The following is an 18,543-nucleotide window of genomic DNA, read 5'->3' as shown; positions in this document are numbered from 1 at the left end:
TTGAGCCCCTGAAAATGGAGGGACTGTGTATAAGTTCCTAAAATTTGTACTGGCTATTTATGTTCAACCCCTTGAAATAAAGCTGAAAGTCTGCACTTCAAATTCATTTGGATTGTTTCATTTTAATTTATTCTGGTGGCATACAGAGCCAGAAGTATGCAAATTGTGCCTGTGTCCAAATATATGGACCGAACTGTATATTTTTATACTGAGATTCAACTACACACAGGGTGGGCTCTATTTGCTAATTAGGTGGCATCTGAAGGCAATTGTTTCCACTAGATTTTAGTTGGGGGTATCAGAGTAAAAAGGGGCTGAATATAAATGTATGCCACACTTTTCAGTTATTATTTGTAAATTTTGAAAACCATTTATCATTTTTCTTCCACTTCACAATTTTATGTGCCATAATTATTTACACACACTATACTGCTAAAAGTATTGGGACGCCTGCCTTTACATGCACACAAATTTTAATGGCATCCCAGTCTTAGTCCATAGGGTTCAATATTGAGTTGGCCCACCCTTTGCAGGTATACCAGCTTCAACTCTTCTGGGAAGGCTGTCCACAAGGTTTAGAAGTGTGTCTATGGGAATGTTTGAGCATTCTTCCAGAAGCGAATTTGTGAAGTCAGGCACTGGTATCGGACTAAAAGGCCTGGCTCGCAGTCTCCGCTCTAATTCATCCCAAAGGTGTTCTATCGGGTTGAGGTCAGGACTCTGCAGGCCAGTCAAATTCCTCCACCCCGAACTCTCTCATCCATGTCTTTGTGGTTTTTGCCTTTTGCACTGGTGCGCAGTCATGTTGGAAGAGGAAGGGGCCATCCCCCAACTGTTCCCACAAAGTTGGGAGCATGATGTTGTCCAGAATGTATTGGTATGCTGATGCCTTAAGAGTTCTGTTTACTGGAACTAAGGAGCTAAGCTCAACCTTTGAAAAATAACCCTACACCATAATTCCCCCTCCACGGAACTTTACACTTGGCACAATGCAGTCAGGAAAGTACTGTTCTCCTGGCAACTGCCAAACCCAGACACATCCATTGGATTGCCAGACAGAGAAGCGTGATTCATCACTCCAGAGAATACGTCTCCACTGCTCTAGTCCATTGGCAGCATGCTTTACACTACTGCATCCAACGCTTTGGGCTTTGCATTGCGCTTGGTGATGTAAGGCTTGGATGCAGCTACTCGGCCATAGAAACCCATTCCATGAAGCTTTCTACGCACTGTTGTGCTAATCTGAAGGCCGCAGGAAGTTTTGAGGTCTTTAGCTATTGACTCTGCAGACAGTTGGCGACTTCTACGCACTGTGCGCTTCAGCATGTGCTGACCCCACTCTGGCATTTTAACGTGGCCTACAACTTCGTGGCTGAGTTGCTGTCATTCCCAGATGTTTCCATCTTGTTATAATACGACTAACAGTGGCCATGGAATATTTAGTGACAAGGAAATTTCACGGATGGACTTATTGAACAGGTGGCAACCAGTCACTGAGCTCCTGAGGGCGACCCATTCTTTCACAAATGTTTGTAGAAGCAGTTTGCATGTCTAGGTGCTTGATTTTATACACCTGTGGCCATGGAGGTGATTGAAACACCTGAATCCAATGATTTGGAGGGGTGTCCCCATACTTTTGGCAATATAGTGTGGGTAGTTATAGGAACTGATATATTTATATCCGTTCCTATAACTATACGAAAGTGCAATTTAACAAATAAAGAGCAATTCACCATATGAATAAATAGATGTAAAATGTGACATTCATCCACCAATAGTCAAATTCCTTAAAGTAACAGGTCCTCCATTTCATCTATTTTATGTAGCAGCCATAGTTGTAAGTTGTTGGCTACTTTTGTTTGATTTTAAATGGCTTTTAGCCTAGTCATCCAAGTTAATCCAGTAAAATGAAGTCTGGGATTATTAAATTCGCTGATCTGTTGCTTTTTAATGTTTAACTTTCATTCTATGTCTGTTTATATTTATTTTTGCTAATTGAAGAAAAGCATAACCTCAAATGTAAATAAAATAAATATTGTGGGTATTTTTTTTTCTTTTTTTTTAGGTTACGAGATAAAAAGAGAGAAGATGGGAAATGGAGAGAATATGACAGACACAGAGATAGATATGACTGGCGGAGAGGCAGAAGTAAAAGCCCGTCCAAAAACAAGTCTTCAAATAAAAGTAGGAGTCGAAGCAGGGGAAGAAGCAGGGACCGGGAATCTGCCAGGAGCCGAGGTACAGGTCTCAAAACTCACTGTCATAACATTAGACTTCAGCAACAAAAGGCTTGTGAGCACAGATACGTGGTTGACTTATGTTTGCGTTTTTGCTTTCTGCTGCAGGGCAAGTATAGCTGAATGAGCACCCTAGCTTTCCTACATTTTTACCCTTGTGTAGTGCTTTTAGATCAAGTTGGTAAAAAAAAGTCCTATAAATCTGCATCACTGTGCATTTGTTATGTTTATTGGCAAATGGCACCAGCGATTATTGTGGGATCCTTCTCTGTAGTGGCATTTCCAGTGATGTTACAGCTATATGAACAGATTTTATGTACACAGATGCCTTTTAATAATGATGGGATCTATGGAACCACTTGTCAAAATCTTTGCTCATCTGGACAATGTCTGCACTGTAACTTTTTTTTTTTTCTTCCGGTTTTAGGATGATGATCTGAGTCACAAGGCATCTTCTGAAAATGGTTGTTGTTTTATTATTGGAAGTCTGTCCAGTGGCATTATCTTCTGAAGATGCTTTTCTTTTGACTGAGCTTTAAATGTAATACTTTTGCACTCTTATCTATGTTGGGGGCTGGAACAACTATTTTAGTTCTCTGTTGATATCCAGTTGAAATGCTTCTGTGATCGTTCAAAATTCCTTGACTTGTAGTTGACTTGCTTGAAACTCCATCCAGGCCACGCAACTTGGTGTGTTTCACCACGCCCACAGGAATTAATCATAGAGGTCCCTTATGATTTATGCCCTGTGGGCAAGTTGAAATGCATCAGAGGGCGTGGTTTGGATGGATTTGGGCTAAAGCCGCTTTCACCCTCCTTACACCTGGGCAGTTTTCTCGAAGAGGGCTTTCTATCTTTTTCTCCTACAGTTGTGCATTGAGCTGGGACAGGCTTTTTTCATGCTGGCCACCAAATCAGTGTGAGTCACAGGAATAATACAGGATGGGGGCTTGGAGTGGTGCTCAAAGCTTTTCTACATTTAGGCTAGGTTCACATTTACGCAGGTTGCGTTTGACCCATTTTTGCATTGCATTTTTGCACCTGCGTTTTTTTGTTTTTTGTGTTCTTTTGTTGGGGGGGTAATTTATTATTTTTTTTTCCTGGTTGCTAGTCAGTTTCAAAACACAGCAAATACGCACTACATGCTTTTCTGCAGCTTTGCTATTGAAGTCTATAGAACCAAAAACGAAACTTTTTTCGTTAAAAAAAAAAAAAAGGTCCCTGACTCTTTCCAAAAAACGCAAAGGGTGAAAATGCGGAGATGTGAACATGTCCCATAAGAAATCATGTTAAATGGACTGTACTACGTTTCTGCAAAACATTGCGGAAAACACTTAAGTGTGAACCTAGGGTAAAAGCAGAATTGGGTGTTTTGCCTCTTAATAGACTTTTAATGCAAATGCCTTTTAATGCATAGGTGTATTTCAAGAGTATTTTGAATCTGTAGGAAGTGGTGTCCCCGTATTGCTTTTCACTGGCTAAAACAACCCTTTAAGGTTGAATACACATGTAAATGCCTGAAATATGCTTTTGAAATACTTGTTTAACCATGCTGAAAAACGCTCATGTGTGAATTCAGCCTTAATGAAATTGCAATTATATATATTTTTTAAATACCTTTTTTTTGGGGGGGGGGAGCGGAACCCGAGCTTCTTTTTTTCTTGTCTAGGCAATAATAATGTCCCCAGCAGTAAAAGTGTTCTGGGATCCTTAGGTTATGCATCCCAGAAAGCTTCAGAGGCAGTCTAGAACACACTGTGCATGCACCACTGCACATCACCAATGTCCAGCTGTAAGAACTTAGAGACTGCCAGCTTCCAACGACACACCAAAGAAGATGGTGGTGCGGCACCTAGCGTGTAGTGGCTTTCAGCAGTTTACAGCAGGATAATGCTGTATTCTTTGGCCATGTAAATATGTGCCTGCCTTAGCACTAGTCTCCCAGACTTTGGCTGATTTTGTCAAAATCCTTTAGTAGGGACCTGGGGGCTGATGGCATTGATTTGCAACTTGTTGATTGCATTGACCAGATGATTGTCCCTTTGTTATGTTCAATAAGTTGCTGGATGCTAGTTATGTTTTAGGACGGCCTTTGTTCTGTTCTGCTGGACACTCTGGCTTAAGTGCTGCAGAGCAACACTTTCAGGGCCTGGTTATGTGGAACTTCATGGAAGACCGTCCCCCTTTTTTTTTCTTTTTTGACTCTTTGATGAACAACAATACAGTTGCAAATGTTTTACTGGCTCACACCAGCTACACAAGCAAGTGTTCAGTAATCTAGCTTTATACCTTCCTGTCCTGATTCACAATGTTGTTGTTTTTTTTTTTTTTTGTTTTTTTTTCTTTTCTTTCTTCCCAGACCCACAAGTTTTCTGTCAACCCTCAAGTTCAAAGAGGTCAAAGTGTTTGTAGCAAACCAAGGGGTTCAAGTCTGTAAATAAATCAGCCACCTCATGACGGTCTGCTCCCACCAGTTCCATCAAAGGCAGGGGGATGCCTCATGGCTTTTATAGAGATTTGGGAAGTTTGCATAGCCAACGTTTGGGTGTGGAAGGTGGTATTAAAAGCTTACAAAATTGTTTCAACTTTGTCCCCAACCTCTATTATTCGCTTCATGTTTTCCTGTGTCTCAGCAATGTCTTATGTATCTCTTTCCAGCCATTCATATTTTACTGTTCCGTGGGTTGTTGCTTCCAGCCCCCACCCACAGCAAAAGGTTCCAAGATTTTTATCCAAACCTGTTTACAGTTCTGAAACCCAAAGGAGAAATTTACATCGTCTTGGACTTAAAAGCTCTCAACGCCTTAATATGTTTTCAGACGCTTTGGATGGATTCTATTTGGTCCGGTATTGCTTCCCTTCATTGCAGAGGCTTCTTGGCATTATCAATCTAATGCAGGGGTGTCCAAACTATGGCCCTCCAGCTGTTGAAGTACTATAAGTCCCATCATGCCTCTGCCTCTGGGTGTCTTGCCTGTGGATGTCAGAGTCTTGCAAGGCCTCATGGGACTTGCAGTTCCTCAACACCTGGAGGGCCATAGTTTGGACACCCCTGATCTAATGGATTTGGGTCTATACTTTGTATAGTTACAGGTGATAATTTTTTTTTTCACTTTGCTGCACAAGACAACTACTATCACTTTGAGTCCTTTCAATTTGGCCTTGCCTTGGCTCCAAGAGTATTCACAAAGGTCCTCACAGCTGTTCTGGGTCTTTTTTTTGTATCCAGGGTATTCCAGTCATTAGGTAGATAGACAATTTTTTTTGCTTGAACTGACCACTCTGGACTTGAATAGCAGCATATCGCTCACCTCAAAGACTTTGGAGGACCTCCGATGGATCCTGAACACCAAGAGATCATCTCTAATTTTGTCACAATGCTTGAGTACTTGGTCCTTCATCTGGATACCTCTCAAGCCGAGGTCATCCTGTCCTAGAAGAATCTGATGAAACTGCAGAGGCAAGATCAGACACTTCAATGCTGATGTCAGTCGTCTTTGGAGGGCTGCATGCAAGTGCTGGGACTGACTGTATCCACCTTTTTTAAAGCACTTCTGATTACTCAATTTCCCTCAAGAGCTTTGAGAAGGACCGTTCTCACAGTGTAGGACAACCCCAGTCTTTTTGGACAAGATGACCTGGTTTCCTCCTTGAACCAAGGTGTCTGTCTTGGTAGCTTCTGTCTCCTGCATTGTTGAAGGGCAGATTTTTTTTTTCTCTCCCCCTTTTTGAAATGTAAGATTGTTGCAAGGGATGCCAGTCTTCTGGGTTGGTTTGAGTGGAAGTCTGAGCCCTCTTTTAAGGCTTGTAGGTCTCAGGAAAAATCAATGCTTCCAATCAACTTCCTGGTGTTATGATAATTCACCTGACATTTATTGGACCAGCATTCTCACTGGACATCTGATTTTGAATTCTGTCGGGCAGTGCTCCAACTGTGTCTTACATCAGTTATCAGGAAGGCATTAGGAATTTTGCGGCAAAGGTAGAGACTCATGTTCTGCTTAGAGTTTCATGTTCAGGCAATCTCCACCGTGCATATTTCAGCATATAAACTGGCAGGTAGATTTTCTTAGCAGGCAGCATCTAGATGCAGGGGAATGAGCTTTCCATTGGGAGATGTTCTAGGACGTATGTCTGTGTTGTGGGATACCAGATGTGGATTTGCTAGCTTCTCAGTTTATAGAGAAACTGGATAATTTGTCTCCAAGGTGCCGGACCTGACGGGGGATGCAGCAGATGCCCTGGTGCCATGGGAATAGTATGCTCTGATCTATGCCTTTCCTCTGCTGAAGCTTTTACATCTACTTCAGGGGATCAAGGCTGGTGACATTCCAGTCATTTCAGTGGCCCTGTATTGACCTTGGTTTGCTGACTTTGTTCAACTCTTAGCCAGTGCTCTGGCCACTACCAGATCAGCCAGATCTGTTCTTCAAAGCCCCAATTTTCTACTCTTCTTTCTCTGGCTATGACGACCTGACTTTTGAAATGTGAAATGCAGGTTCTAAGAGACAGATACATTTCAGATTCAGTTCTCTTGACAACTCTTAACGCTTGTAAATCTACTTTTGCAAAGTTGATCATTGAATATGGAAGGCTTATTTTTAGTGCCATTTTCTTCCTTTTTTTTTCCAGTTGAGTGTAGAAAAACATTTGGCCCATGTTATTATCAAGTCATGTGTCTGCTCTGTCTGTTGTTTTTCAACACCCTCATGGAGGCTAATGTTAGGCCTACAATCTAACTGGGATTTAAAGCTAGTATTGTTGTTACTCAGCTTAGCCTTTCTTGTGGCTATCACTTTGGCTAGAGGGGTTTATACGTTATCCGCATTGTCTTGTAGGAAGCCCCAATTAATATTACATCAAGATACCTCTTAATGTGTTTTGGCGTGCCTCCTGCTTTTGAACATCCCTAGGTTGCTTGTTTGCAAGCTGAGCTGTGTCCTTTTGGAGGACAATAGAGAAAATGGGATTTTTGTATGTGTTAAATATTTTTCTTGAAGTTGATTGAGGGATACAAAACCCTCCCCTTAATAATTTCACTTTGAGAGGTGGGAGTGTGACCCTTGATGGACTTTGAAAACAGGAGTTTACGGTGAGTAAAAAAATCCAAATTTTCGGACCATGCTTAGCTCTGCAAGGCACACCATGTAAAAAATACCTGTATTCACATGAAATGTCTTAAACTGCAGGCAAATGTAATACAGGCATGTTTGGTCACATCCCAAGTAGAACTCTCCTGCACTGAACTACTTTGGTCGTGGGGTTGTTAAAATGTGCTAGGTGTCTTTAATGCCTAAAATTATTTTTGGCTGCTCCTTCTATGCCTGACTGTTGGTTTACTGTTGCTGTCCTTCCCTAAATGTAGGTAACTAGTGGACTGTGAGAGGGGAAAGGCCCAGCCATGACAGTAGACCATTTCACCATATGTCCACTTACATTAGATGTCTGTCTTGCATATCTGTCTGCTTAGTATGGACTGTTTTTCATTTCTATGCTGCTAGCATTAGTAAATAGGAAAGTATATCATATTTACTTGTTTTTGATTTTTTTTTTTCCATTTCTGAAGTTACTTCCTGGTTTCAATGCCTAGGCAAACTGTCATACATCCCGGCAGTCTTCAGAAGGGGAGAGAGGGTTCTCAGCTCTGCCTATTCCTGAGCGAAGGGCAGATGGATTCTAGGAAGTAAATGATACGTGAATCATCTGCCCTTACTCAAGATGGCCACTGCCAGAAATTCCAGGGGGTGTTTTTTTTTTTTTTTGTTTTCTTTAGTATTTTTAATTCTCAGCAAAATAAAGCATGGAGAGACATGGATGGATGGGCGAGTTTTGCTTTGAGTATTAAAAATAAATTAAATAGCATTTTTGGTGCCCAGATAAAGTGCAGTTACACTGTGGCCACAGGTTTACTGTAAGGGGCAATGTTTGGTTTCTATTACCCAGACACACCATTAAATACATTAGTGTGGCTGTCCTTTAGGGAACACATTTTTTAATACTTAGGTCTGCTGTACATGGTAATTTGGTTTTCTCCCTTTTACAAGTCACTGTGAATGTACAATTCAGAATCCTCTCGATCTCTGAAGCAAACCAGTTATACTCACAAGCACACAATGATATCATTCCATTAAAATAAAAGTTGGTTATATGCATTGCAAAGATGTTTGCAGGCTTCAGGGCACTCTTACCTAGTAATGGTATAGAAAAATGTTTTGTCAGGTAAAATTGCTAATGTGTAAATCCTGCCTGGATTTCAGCTGTAAATAGTGCTAGACATTTTGATATTAATGTAAAACCCCAACCCTCCCTTTACTTTTAAGATACAAGATTGTAAGGTTGAGAATGCACATTATCTTAAGATGCACCTACTGCATGCCATTTTGCTACAGTTTGTCACTTTTGATTCACTATTTGTCTGCACATATTTTAAATGTGTTTTCTTTGTGGTAAGAATGATTGCTTTTGCTTTTACAGCAATTAAGTACTCTTCACATCAAGCTTCTGCTCAGGGAGTTTGTCCAAATATAACCTAGTTTGTCTAATTTATTCACTGGTGTATTCCAGCAAATGTGTGCATTTTCATAGGTGTAAGTGAGTTATTGTTCAGTGATGGCTTGAAGAGCAATGCAACACTACCTACATCTAGCAATAACTGGCTTGTTTTGTACTGTTGGCAATGGAGCAGTGGTCCCACAGCTTTGGGTGGTCTTGTCTTCAAATGAATCAAGTTACCCAAGTGATTACATGGAGAAGTAATGTATTTTTATGTTTATGCTTTTGTTATTGTCTTAAGTGGTTGAGTGTTGCTACAGTTTCTAGGTATTTTATCATTTGCTTATAAATGTAAGTTTAAAACTTTGTTTAGTTTTGGCTAGAATGGTAAAAGATAAGATCCCATCAGGTTTTCACTACTGTCTGTGTTGGCACTGGGTAGTTTCACATTCTCTGTTTTGTCCTGATAACCATTGTCTCTGGTATAGGATGTTTTCAGGGAGATTTTTTTTTTTCCACAGCAGCAGAGGTAAGGGCAATATTAAAATCTATAAATCTCTTAAAGTGGTTGTAAAGCTTCATATTTTTTTTTCTCAGAATAGTAAACATGTTTTACTTATCTGCTCTGTGTAATGGTTTTGTACAGAGCAGCCTCAAACTCCCTCTTTTGTGGTCCCCCACCTGCCTTTCTGCTTCTCCTCTTCTGATTGCTCCCAATACAAGATGTCTGTTATGGGAGCACTTGTGTAAGAATATTCCCGAGCCAGACTGTGTGCGTCCATTGACACACACAGTGCTGCGCATCCCCGCACCCACTTTCTCCTCTCAGAATTTGTCTGACAACAGGAGCAAAAGGCTCCTGTTGCTGTGTAGTCTCCTATGAGAAGATTGAGAGGGCAGAAGAGGTGCTGCAACTGGGAACGCTGGATCGAGATCAGGCTCAGGTAAGTGTTTAAAGTGATTCTAAAGGCTAACATTTTGTTTTCTAACAATAAAAAACATGTCATACTTGCCTGCTGTGTGCAATGGTTTTCCACAGAGCAGCCGGGATCCTCCTTCCAGGGTCCCCCGCAGGCCCTTCCCTTCTGTCAAGTGCCCCCACAGCAAGCAGCTTGCTATGGGGGCACCTGCTCCTCCGTGTTTCCATGCTGCAGCTTGGCCCTAAGCCCTCTCTCGTCTCATTGGCTCACTGGCTGTGTCCCAGCCAATGAGGAGAGGGAGTCCCAGAATAACTGAGACTCCAGTGCACATTGCTGGATTGCGAGGGGTGCTGCGGGGGCTGCTGCACAGAGAAGATCTTTTTACCTTCATGCAAAGAATGCATGAAGGTAAAAAAAAGCTTGAGTCTTTACAACCACTTTAAGGGGGGCAGCTCGGGGGAATGCATTAGGTTAACAAAATATTTTGCCTTTATAACCACTTTAAGCAGGTTATAAAGGCAAAATTGTGGAGGGTTTTGTTGGTTGAAAGCAGGTTGAATGAGGGGAAGAAAAACCCCTAAAAACTGAAAGATCCTTGTATTCCCATCCCCGCCCTGAACTGGACAAATTTTGATATGTGTATTCCCTACTTTAGGGTATACCCTCACTTCAGACAACTTTTCTCTTACTTCCAGCTTTGTCTCGGAGACTGGAAGTGAAGGTAAATCTCCTTAATGGGGAACAGACCAAAAAAAAAGTCCTGACGGTGGTCTTACAGTTCCCTACTCTATATAAAATGTTTAAGAAAAAAAGAAGAGCTTTATAAACACTTTGTGTACTGAGGTTACTGTTGTGCTGGAGATTTCTTTATTTTTAAAGTGCACCTGTACTGTTAGGAACTCTATGCTCTGCCTATCACTGCATCTAGCAGGCAAGTGCTTGTCCTTCTGAGTTGTGTTTTGTTATGAAAAATAGGACTCTAACCAAAAAAAACTACTGGGGCTTTATTAGGCACCATACTAATAAAGCTATACATTTTTATAATTGGTGTATGGAATTTTGTCAGACATCATTAAAAGTGCAATTGAAATAGAAAATTTGAGCATAGACATAGCTCAATATATAAAAACATGTAGCCATTACATATTGTGACTGTACAAAATATCACGCTTGCTACAAAATACTCCAAAGGGTTCCCATACACAGTACAATGGGTGTATGCACAGCTTGGTGTAATGTGAAATTTTCTTCAATGCATTTCGTAGGGCAAAAGCCTGCTTCCTCAGGGAGATTTGGCACACAGTTTAGATGATAGCATCTGATTGTTCATGAATCAACCAAGGAGCCATGTCCATATGAATCCCAGAAGACCCTTCAGTCAGCAGTTGAACAAATACATGGCTTTTTCATATCTTGTTCACACTAGTATACTGACCATCTCTGGGTGCATCTACAAAGTTTGGAGTCTCACTTTGGAAAGTTTTGTGACTATGACAGAATGGACTTGATCCTATTTTCTAGCAGGCCCATATCTCTTTTCCTTATTTGCAACCGCTGACTGAAGGGTTTTCTGGGATTTCCTGTATGGGGAACCCTTTGGAGTATTTTGTAGCAAGCATGATGTTTTGTATAGTTACAACATGTAATGGTTACATGTTTTTATATATTGAGCTATGTCTATGCTCAAATTTTCTACACTGCTTAATGAAATGAAAGGAACACTTTGAAAACACATCAGATCTCAGGGGGAGCAATATCATGCTGGATATCTATACTGATATGGACTGGGTAATTTGTTAGTAATGTAAGGATGCCCCATCGTTTGATAAAAATGATCAACCTACAGAGGAGAGAATTCAAAGACATCCTGAAAATCAAAGCGAAAAATGATGCAGCAGGCTAGTCCATTTTTGCTGAAATTTCATTGCAGCAACTCAAAATGGTACTCCGTAGTTTGTATAGCACCCACGTGCTTGTATGCCGTCCTCACAACAACAGCGCAAGCACCTAATGAGACAAAGGATGGTGTCCTGGGGTATTTCCTCACAGATCTGGACCAGGGCATCACTGAGCTTCCTGAACAGTCTGAGGTGAAACCTGGCGGCGTCAGATGGGCCGAAACTTGATATCCCAGATATATAGAACACCTGTTCTATTGGATTTAGGTCAGGCTAGCGTGAGGACCATCCAATGCTATCAATTCCTTCATCCTCCAGCAACTTCTTGCATACTCTTGCCACGTGAGGCTGGGCATTGTCGCGCACCAGGAGGAACCCAGGACCCACTGCAAGAGTGTAGGGTATGACAATGGGTCCAAGTATTTCATCCCGATACCTAATGGCAGTCAGGTGCCATTGTATAGCCTGTAGAGGTCTGTGCGTCTCTCCATGGATAAGCCACCCCAGACCATCACTGATCCACCACCAAAATGGTCATGCTGACTGGTGTTACAGGCAGCATAAAGTTCTCCATGGCTTCTCCAGACGCTTTCACGTCTGTCACATGTGCTCAGGGTGAACTTGCTCTCATCTGTGAAAAGCACAGGGCGCCAGTGGCGGACTTGCCAATTTTGGTGTTCAATGGCAAATGCCGATTGATCTCTATGGCGCCAGGCAGCAAGCATAGGGCCCACTAGAGGCTGTCGGGCCCACACACCACCCTACTGATGTCTGTTCCTGATTGTTTGGTCAGGCATTCACACCAGTGGCCTGCTGGAGGTAATTTTTTAGGTCTCTGGCAGTGCTCATCCTTTTGCTCCTTGCACAAAGGAGCAGATACCAGTCGTGCTGATGGGTTAAAGATCTTCTATTGCCCTGTCCAGCTCTCCTAGTTTAACTTCCTGTCTCCTGGAATCTCCTCCATGCTCTTGAGACTGTGCTTGGAGACACTGCAAACCTTCTGGCAATGGCACATATTGATGTGCAATCCTGGAGGAGTTGGACTGCCTGTGCTACCTCTGTAGGGTCCAGGTATCGCCTCATGCTACCAGTAGTGACACTGACCCTAGCCAAATGCAAAAGTAGTGAAAAACAGAAAAGATGAGTAGGGAAAAAAATGTCAGTGGCCTCCACCTGTAAAATCATTCTGGTTTTGGGGGTTGTTTCATTATTGCCCATCTAGTGCACCTGTTATTAATTAACACCAAAGCAGCTGAAACTGATTAACAACCCCCTCTGCTACTTAACTGACCAATATCCCAGGAGTTTAATTGACTGGATGCTATACTCTGATTATAAAGTGTTCCTTTTAATTGTTTTTTGAGCAGTATATTTCAATTGCTTTTTTAGTGATGTCCAATAAAGCTATACGTGTTTTTATAATTTTGTGTATGGAGTTTTGTTGGTATGGTGCATAATAAAGCCTCAGTAGTTTTTTTTTTTTTTTTTTTTTTTTTATTAGGGCTCTATTTTTCAGTGTCTTTTCATTAAGGGGTGTGGCACCAGTAAAATCCATTATCAAGGGTAGAGACCATTGTTAATATGTGCATCTCTCTCTCTCCCTTTTTCTCTGTAATGGCTTCCTCGATTTTGTTATGTGAATAATTGATCAACCAAGGTTTCAAGGCTTTCAGGAGACATGGGTTGATTTGTTAAATCTGCATGCAAAATCTGGTGCAGCTCTCACAGAAACCAATCGATTTCCTTTTTTATTTTCTCTTTGTCAATGCTTAATTGAACAAGCTGAAGTTAAAAGCTGATTGGCTACCATGCACAGCTGCACCATATTGGATAACCAAGCATAGGTTTGCTTTTTGGTTTGCGGTGGTATTGAGTCCACATTCCCAGTTTGTTTTATATGGCATACAGTATGCACTCTAAAATAGAGCTGAAGTTTTTGTCCTTTTCTTGATATTGCATGAGAATTGTACTGATGTACTTCAATTTTCCTACCTAAGATTCATTTAGGGTTTGATCAGTTATTTGATTGCATTTAAATTTACTTTTCTGGCAGTAAGTTAACTTTTTTTTCACTGCTCTTCCTGTTGACCTCCATGCCTCTATTTGTTGCTGAAAACACGTCAGGTGTCTCAGTAGTGTAGCATTAAGGACAAAGGCAGCTTAACAATTGTGGATTTTGTCTTTTTTTATTTTTTTCTAGATCATCGGGAAAGGACGAAGTTTGAGTCTGAAAGAACAGAGTTAGAATCTGCATACAACCCAGCCTCACAGACTGCCATCATCTCAACTGAGCAGCAGCAGTATTCCTCTGGTGGGCAGGCTATCCCCAGCACTGTGACTGTCATTGCACCTGCTCACCACCCTGAGAGCACAACAGAGATCTGGTCTAATTACTATAGCAACCACAATCCTACCAATTCGTACAACAGAAACCCACCTCCTAAGCGACGCTGCCGTGATTATGATGGTGAGTAACTTGCTAATTAATATGACTGTTGGATTTTGCTAATGGCAACCATATCTATAGCAGCTAAACGTGCACAAGGTCAATTGAAACCAGAATTTAGAGCAAAGTCTGAACTGTGCCATATCTGCCTTCCACCAAGACAAGTACACTAATCCCACCATGCAGTTCTGTGCCATTCTATATGACAATGTTGTGCACATAGTGAGAGGGGTACAGATATGAAAGAGTTGAATATGTACAAATGTTTTTTATATTTTAAAAAGATCATGTAAAACTAAACAAATTAGTTTCCTACAGAAACCTATTCTTGGATAAAAACCTAGTCTTCCATGAGGACCGCCTTCTTCCATTTGCTAGTTTACTTGCTGTCAGTGATACAGTATCTTTAACCACTTGCCACCCTGGCCAATTCTGACATTTCTCACATAAATCTACATTTTGTTCTAGAAAATTACATAGAACCCCCAGAAATCCTCTTATTACTATTTGTTTTGTTTTCTTAATCTGAAACCCTGGAGAATAAAATGTTTGTCGCAATTTCCTATGTTACATATTTTCTATTGAACAGATCTCGCCATTTGATCAAACCAAGATTGGTTTGATCGGAAGCTTTACAAGCCAGTAATAGCTTGTAAGCAACAAACCGAAACTGAAAGTGACAAAATCCTCATTGCTTCTGGATTCATTCGTCACAAGGGAGGGGCAGGTATGCCTGTACCTGCCTTTCCTCTGTGGTCAATTGGACCAACAGGTTGCAGCAGTCCCTGGCCTCTCCAATGATGCCATAGTTCCTGGGGGTATTCCTTTCATGCCCTGTAGAAGTGATTGGGCTGCTGTAGCGCCACCCAGATCACTTCTACAGGAAGGTACATCGCTGGCTGCAAGGTTTGATACCAGGATTACAGTAATTGTAAATCTTCACCTTGTAAAACAACCCATTCAGTTTAAAATGAAAATCAAAACATTTGTGTATAGATTTCTCCCCCTTTTTTCTTTTTCCATAAGTGATCAAATTCCCTCTGTTCTCATCTGCATAAGAGTGGGGAGAGGAGAAACAGCACAACACTGATCTTCTCAGTGAAAGGCTGTGCAGGGGGGTGTGTGTCAAGACAAGTCTCATTATTGGAGGAGAGCAAGTTGCGTTCCCATCACAGCTAGATAACTGATCATGGTATGTTCTTCTGCTTAGTGTGGTCCGTTATTAAAGGAAAAGCAGAGGGACTGACAGGAACACCAGGGATTTCACACAAACAAAGCTATACAAAGAGAACATGATACTTTTTACACAAGTATATGGTACTACAGGCACATGTCAGTAATATGAAATGTTGGGTTTACAAATTCTTGAACCAGTTAATGCCCTTAGGACGTACCTTACAACCTCTGCTTGAAGTGGTTAGTACTTTGCTCCTGAGTTTAGAGCCAAAACTAATATGCACTCCTGTCACAGGCCAGTAGTAGGCAAGCATGTATGCCATTGGAAGTGTAATGACAGCCAGGCAACATTCATTTTCAGAGCTAATAATGAGACGTGTCAACCCGCATACATATTTTCCTCAATCCAGGAGTCTTAACAATTGTATTGTGATAATTAAATTGCATGGATAAAAAGTAATAGCTCTGATATATGCAAAAGCCAAATATTTTTATCTTTTTTTTTTTTTTAAATAACATCTAATATTAAAGTGGAACTAAACTGTTGTATCCTTTACAGCCAAGGAAGCTGCCACCTTAAGCTACATTAACACTAGCGATGTAGGCTGGTGTGAATTGCAGTGACATGAATCTTCTGATTCCTGCTGTGGCTAGGTGTAGCTGCTGGCCCCTTTCACTAGAATGACTGGTGGTTACCAGCGGCTGCTGCTCTGTGCATAGCCAGCACAGCACTTTGTGTGTGTTGCTGGCCAATGATGAGCTCTTAGATAAGGCATGTGCCCTTACTGTTTGCCATTGGCTGTGTTTAAATGTCTCTGGGTTTGTTGAAAATCATGGTATATGACTATAATAGGATACTCCTCAATAAATTCTCCTTGGGTTGGGGAAAAAAAACCCTGCATGTGACAAATGTATGTAATTTTTCAGGATAAGCTGATATTTTGTTTTAGAACAAGCCCTTAATTTTTTTGTTTTTCTTGTTTTCTCACAGAACGAGGGTTTTGTGTCCTTGGTGACCTTTGCCAGTTTGATCATGGAAATGATCCCTTGGTGGTTGATGAAGTTTCCTTACCCAGTATGATTCCTTTCCCACCACCCCCCGGACTGCCACCTCCTGGTATTTTGTTGCCTCCTATCCCTGCACCAGCTCATAATATGAGAATGCCAGTTCCTCGACCACTTACCCAACCCCCTCCCACTGTCCATCCTGCTCCAAGTAAGTAGACTTCTATATAAATCAGATGTCTGTTTTTCTAACCTTTTTTATAATTTGACTTGTATAATCGTATTGTGATGTGTATTATCAGATTTAAGGTGAACATAGTAGATAGCAATTCTTAATTTAGAAAAAAAAAAAATTTTCTCTAGTTTTCTAATGCTGTTAAGATTATTGGGAAAACAAAATGAAAACTTTAAGCTTTGCATGAAGCTCAGTCTTATTAGTAAGCTGTAGATAGGGGATCTCTGAAATAAAGTACTGCCAGGATTCCATTGTCTTGCCAGTACAGTTGGACTAAAAAGATGGCCAAGGAAGCATTAGAGAAAAATTACATTTCCATTTTAGCTTTTGGCATTGTAATTGTATAGCCATTTTTTTTTTTTTTTTGTCCATTGAGGGGCACAGGAAGACGCAATAGGTCACATACTGTTAGGCTATACTTCCACCTACAGGAGTATTTAACACTAGAGGAGTGGCCATACCTAGACTCCACTGGAATTGGGCATTCAAGGGTCAGCCAGGAAGTGACCTTTTGGCACTGCCTTCAGTGTTAGGTGCTTTCCAGACCCATGTTTCTGCTGTGGAGCTTTTTCTAGGTCTGGAGTTGTTGGCATTCTTGCAATGCTAGCTCTGTCTCTGAAGACTTGCTTTGCGAGTAGGTCGGTCAGGCTCAGCATCAGATGCTACCTTGTTATTTGCACTGATGAATATTTATTAATTTCCACTGCCACCGCTTTTACTGTGGAGGGAGTTACATGCTGACATCTGTTGGGGGGGGGGGGGGGGATGTAGGTTCACTTTCTTTACTACCATAAAGGACACATTGCCCCTCTGTTTCTCCAGCTTTTCAGGTCAGGTACATGAAACACCATTCTCCTGTCTGTATCTACAGCCCATCTACAGTGACCGTTGTCACTTTCAGCCTCTTGACCCTCAGGTGCCTGGGTATTTGAGTAGTTGAAGCCTTGCACTATACGCTAAACTGGGTTGAATTATCACCAGACAGTCGCAGCATTAGATAAATAGAGGATGGTGCTATTGAAATGGGTGACCCCAGCTGATTCTCCTAGCTGTTCCAGGGACATGTATTCCATACCTTCTGAGGATACTGATGTCTGCAATCAAGGAATCTTTTGTGACACTATGCTTATAGGGTCTACATCATCAGAGTCCCCTTTAGCTCTGGATTGTGAGGCTGAGTCCCTTGTCAGGGGCCTGTACACTAGGTAATGATAATATTCCCATTGCACACTTTCCTGAATAAGGCTTAAGAGTAGCGGGTGCTGAAGCAACAACCAGCTGGAACTGGAGACATCACAGGTCAAATGCACATCGTGGAATAGCATCCAAAATCTTTATTGCAGAATGATCACAGTGGACATAGAGCAATGTTTCGGAGCCCCACACATTTTTTTTTTTTTATGTACTCTGATTGGTGGAGAGCACTTTAAATACTATTAATGTACACATTTATCACATGCCTGACGAAGGGGTCCTGTGTGGCTCCAAAAACGTTGCATTATGTCCTCTGTGATTGTTCCGTAACGATTTTGGACGCTGTTTGATGATCCATGGTGTACTAGCAAATATGTGCATTTTGACCTGTACACCAATTGCACAAGACTTGGTGGCCAAATGCACCCGATTCCTTTTTGATGCTGACTGCATAGCCTCTAACCAAATGCCTGCACCTTCCCCTGCAGAGTCCTTTTCTGATCTCTCTGTGGCCATAGAGGCGGCCTTGCCTTAGTTAGCAGTGACGAGCAGAGCAGTAGAGGGGATGCTTACCTTTTAAAGTGGTTCTAAAGTCTAATTTTTTTTTATAACTTTGCAATCTCTGCAGTACGTAAAAAAAAAAAAATGCCCACTACTCCTCCTTCCCACCCCCTGTCGCCGCTCCCGTGCTATCTAGGCTGCAGCATGTCTTCTCTCATTTCCTGGTCTCAGAGGAGACACTGAGGGCAGTGTAAGCCAAAGTCTCCTGCTGTTGTCAGTCAAACTCTTGTGAGGAATGAGCCGGGGCATAGCTTACCAGTGCCGGTCCTTTGATGCAAAGAGTACCCCTTTAGGTGCTTGGGATAACCCCCTACCACCAAAACTCTCTTCAGCAACCCATCCTCTTTTCCTCTCTGTCCCAGCACCCAGCAAAGGTTAA

The 18,543-nt window shown here is 41.6% G+C and overlaps 1 protein-coding gene across 1 annotated transcript in view; it reads left to right on the top strand.

The window, feature by feature from the left end:
- The window catches only part of RBM27 (RNA binding motif protein 27), a 137,454-nt gene that overhangs the window by 51,017 nt on the left and 67,894 nt on the right, over positions 1–18,543 (top strand). Inside the window, exons 5-7 of the mRNA XM_089673018.1 lie at positions 2,066–2,238; positions 13,748–14,014; positions 16,161–16,385. Coding sequence (XP_089529144.1) covers positions 2,066–2,238; positions 13,748–14,014; positions 16,161–16,385 — 665 coding nt within the window. The remainder of the gene's footprint in view (positions 1–2,065; positions 2,239–13,747; positions 14,015–16,160; positions 16,386–18,543) is intronic.

Source organism: Staurois parvus, unplaced genomic scaffold (genome assembly GCF_062004578.1).
Source record: "Staurois parvus isolate SC_StPar_1 unplaced genomic scaffold, SC_StPar_1.0 ptg000133l, whole genome shotgun sequence".
In the NCBI taxonomy this organism is placed as follows: Eukaryota; Metazoa; Chordata; class Amphibia; order Anura; family Ranidae; genus Staurois; species Staurois parvus.
The sequence above is the reverse complement of the archived record's forward strand: the minus strand, read 5'-3'. Positions and strand labels throughout refer to the sequence as shown.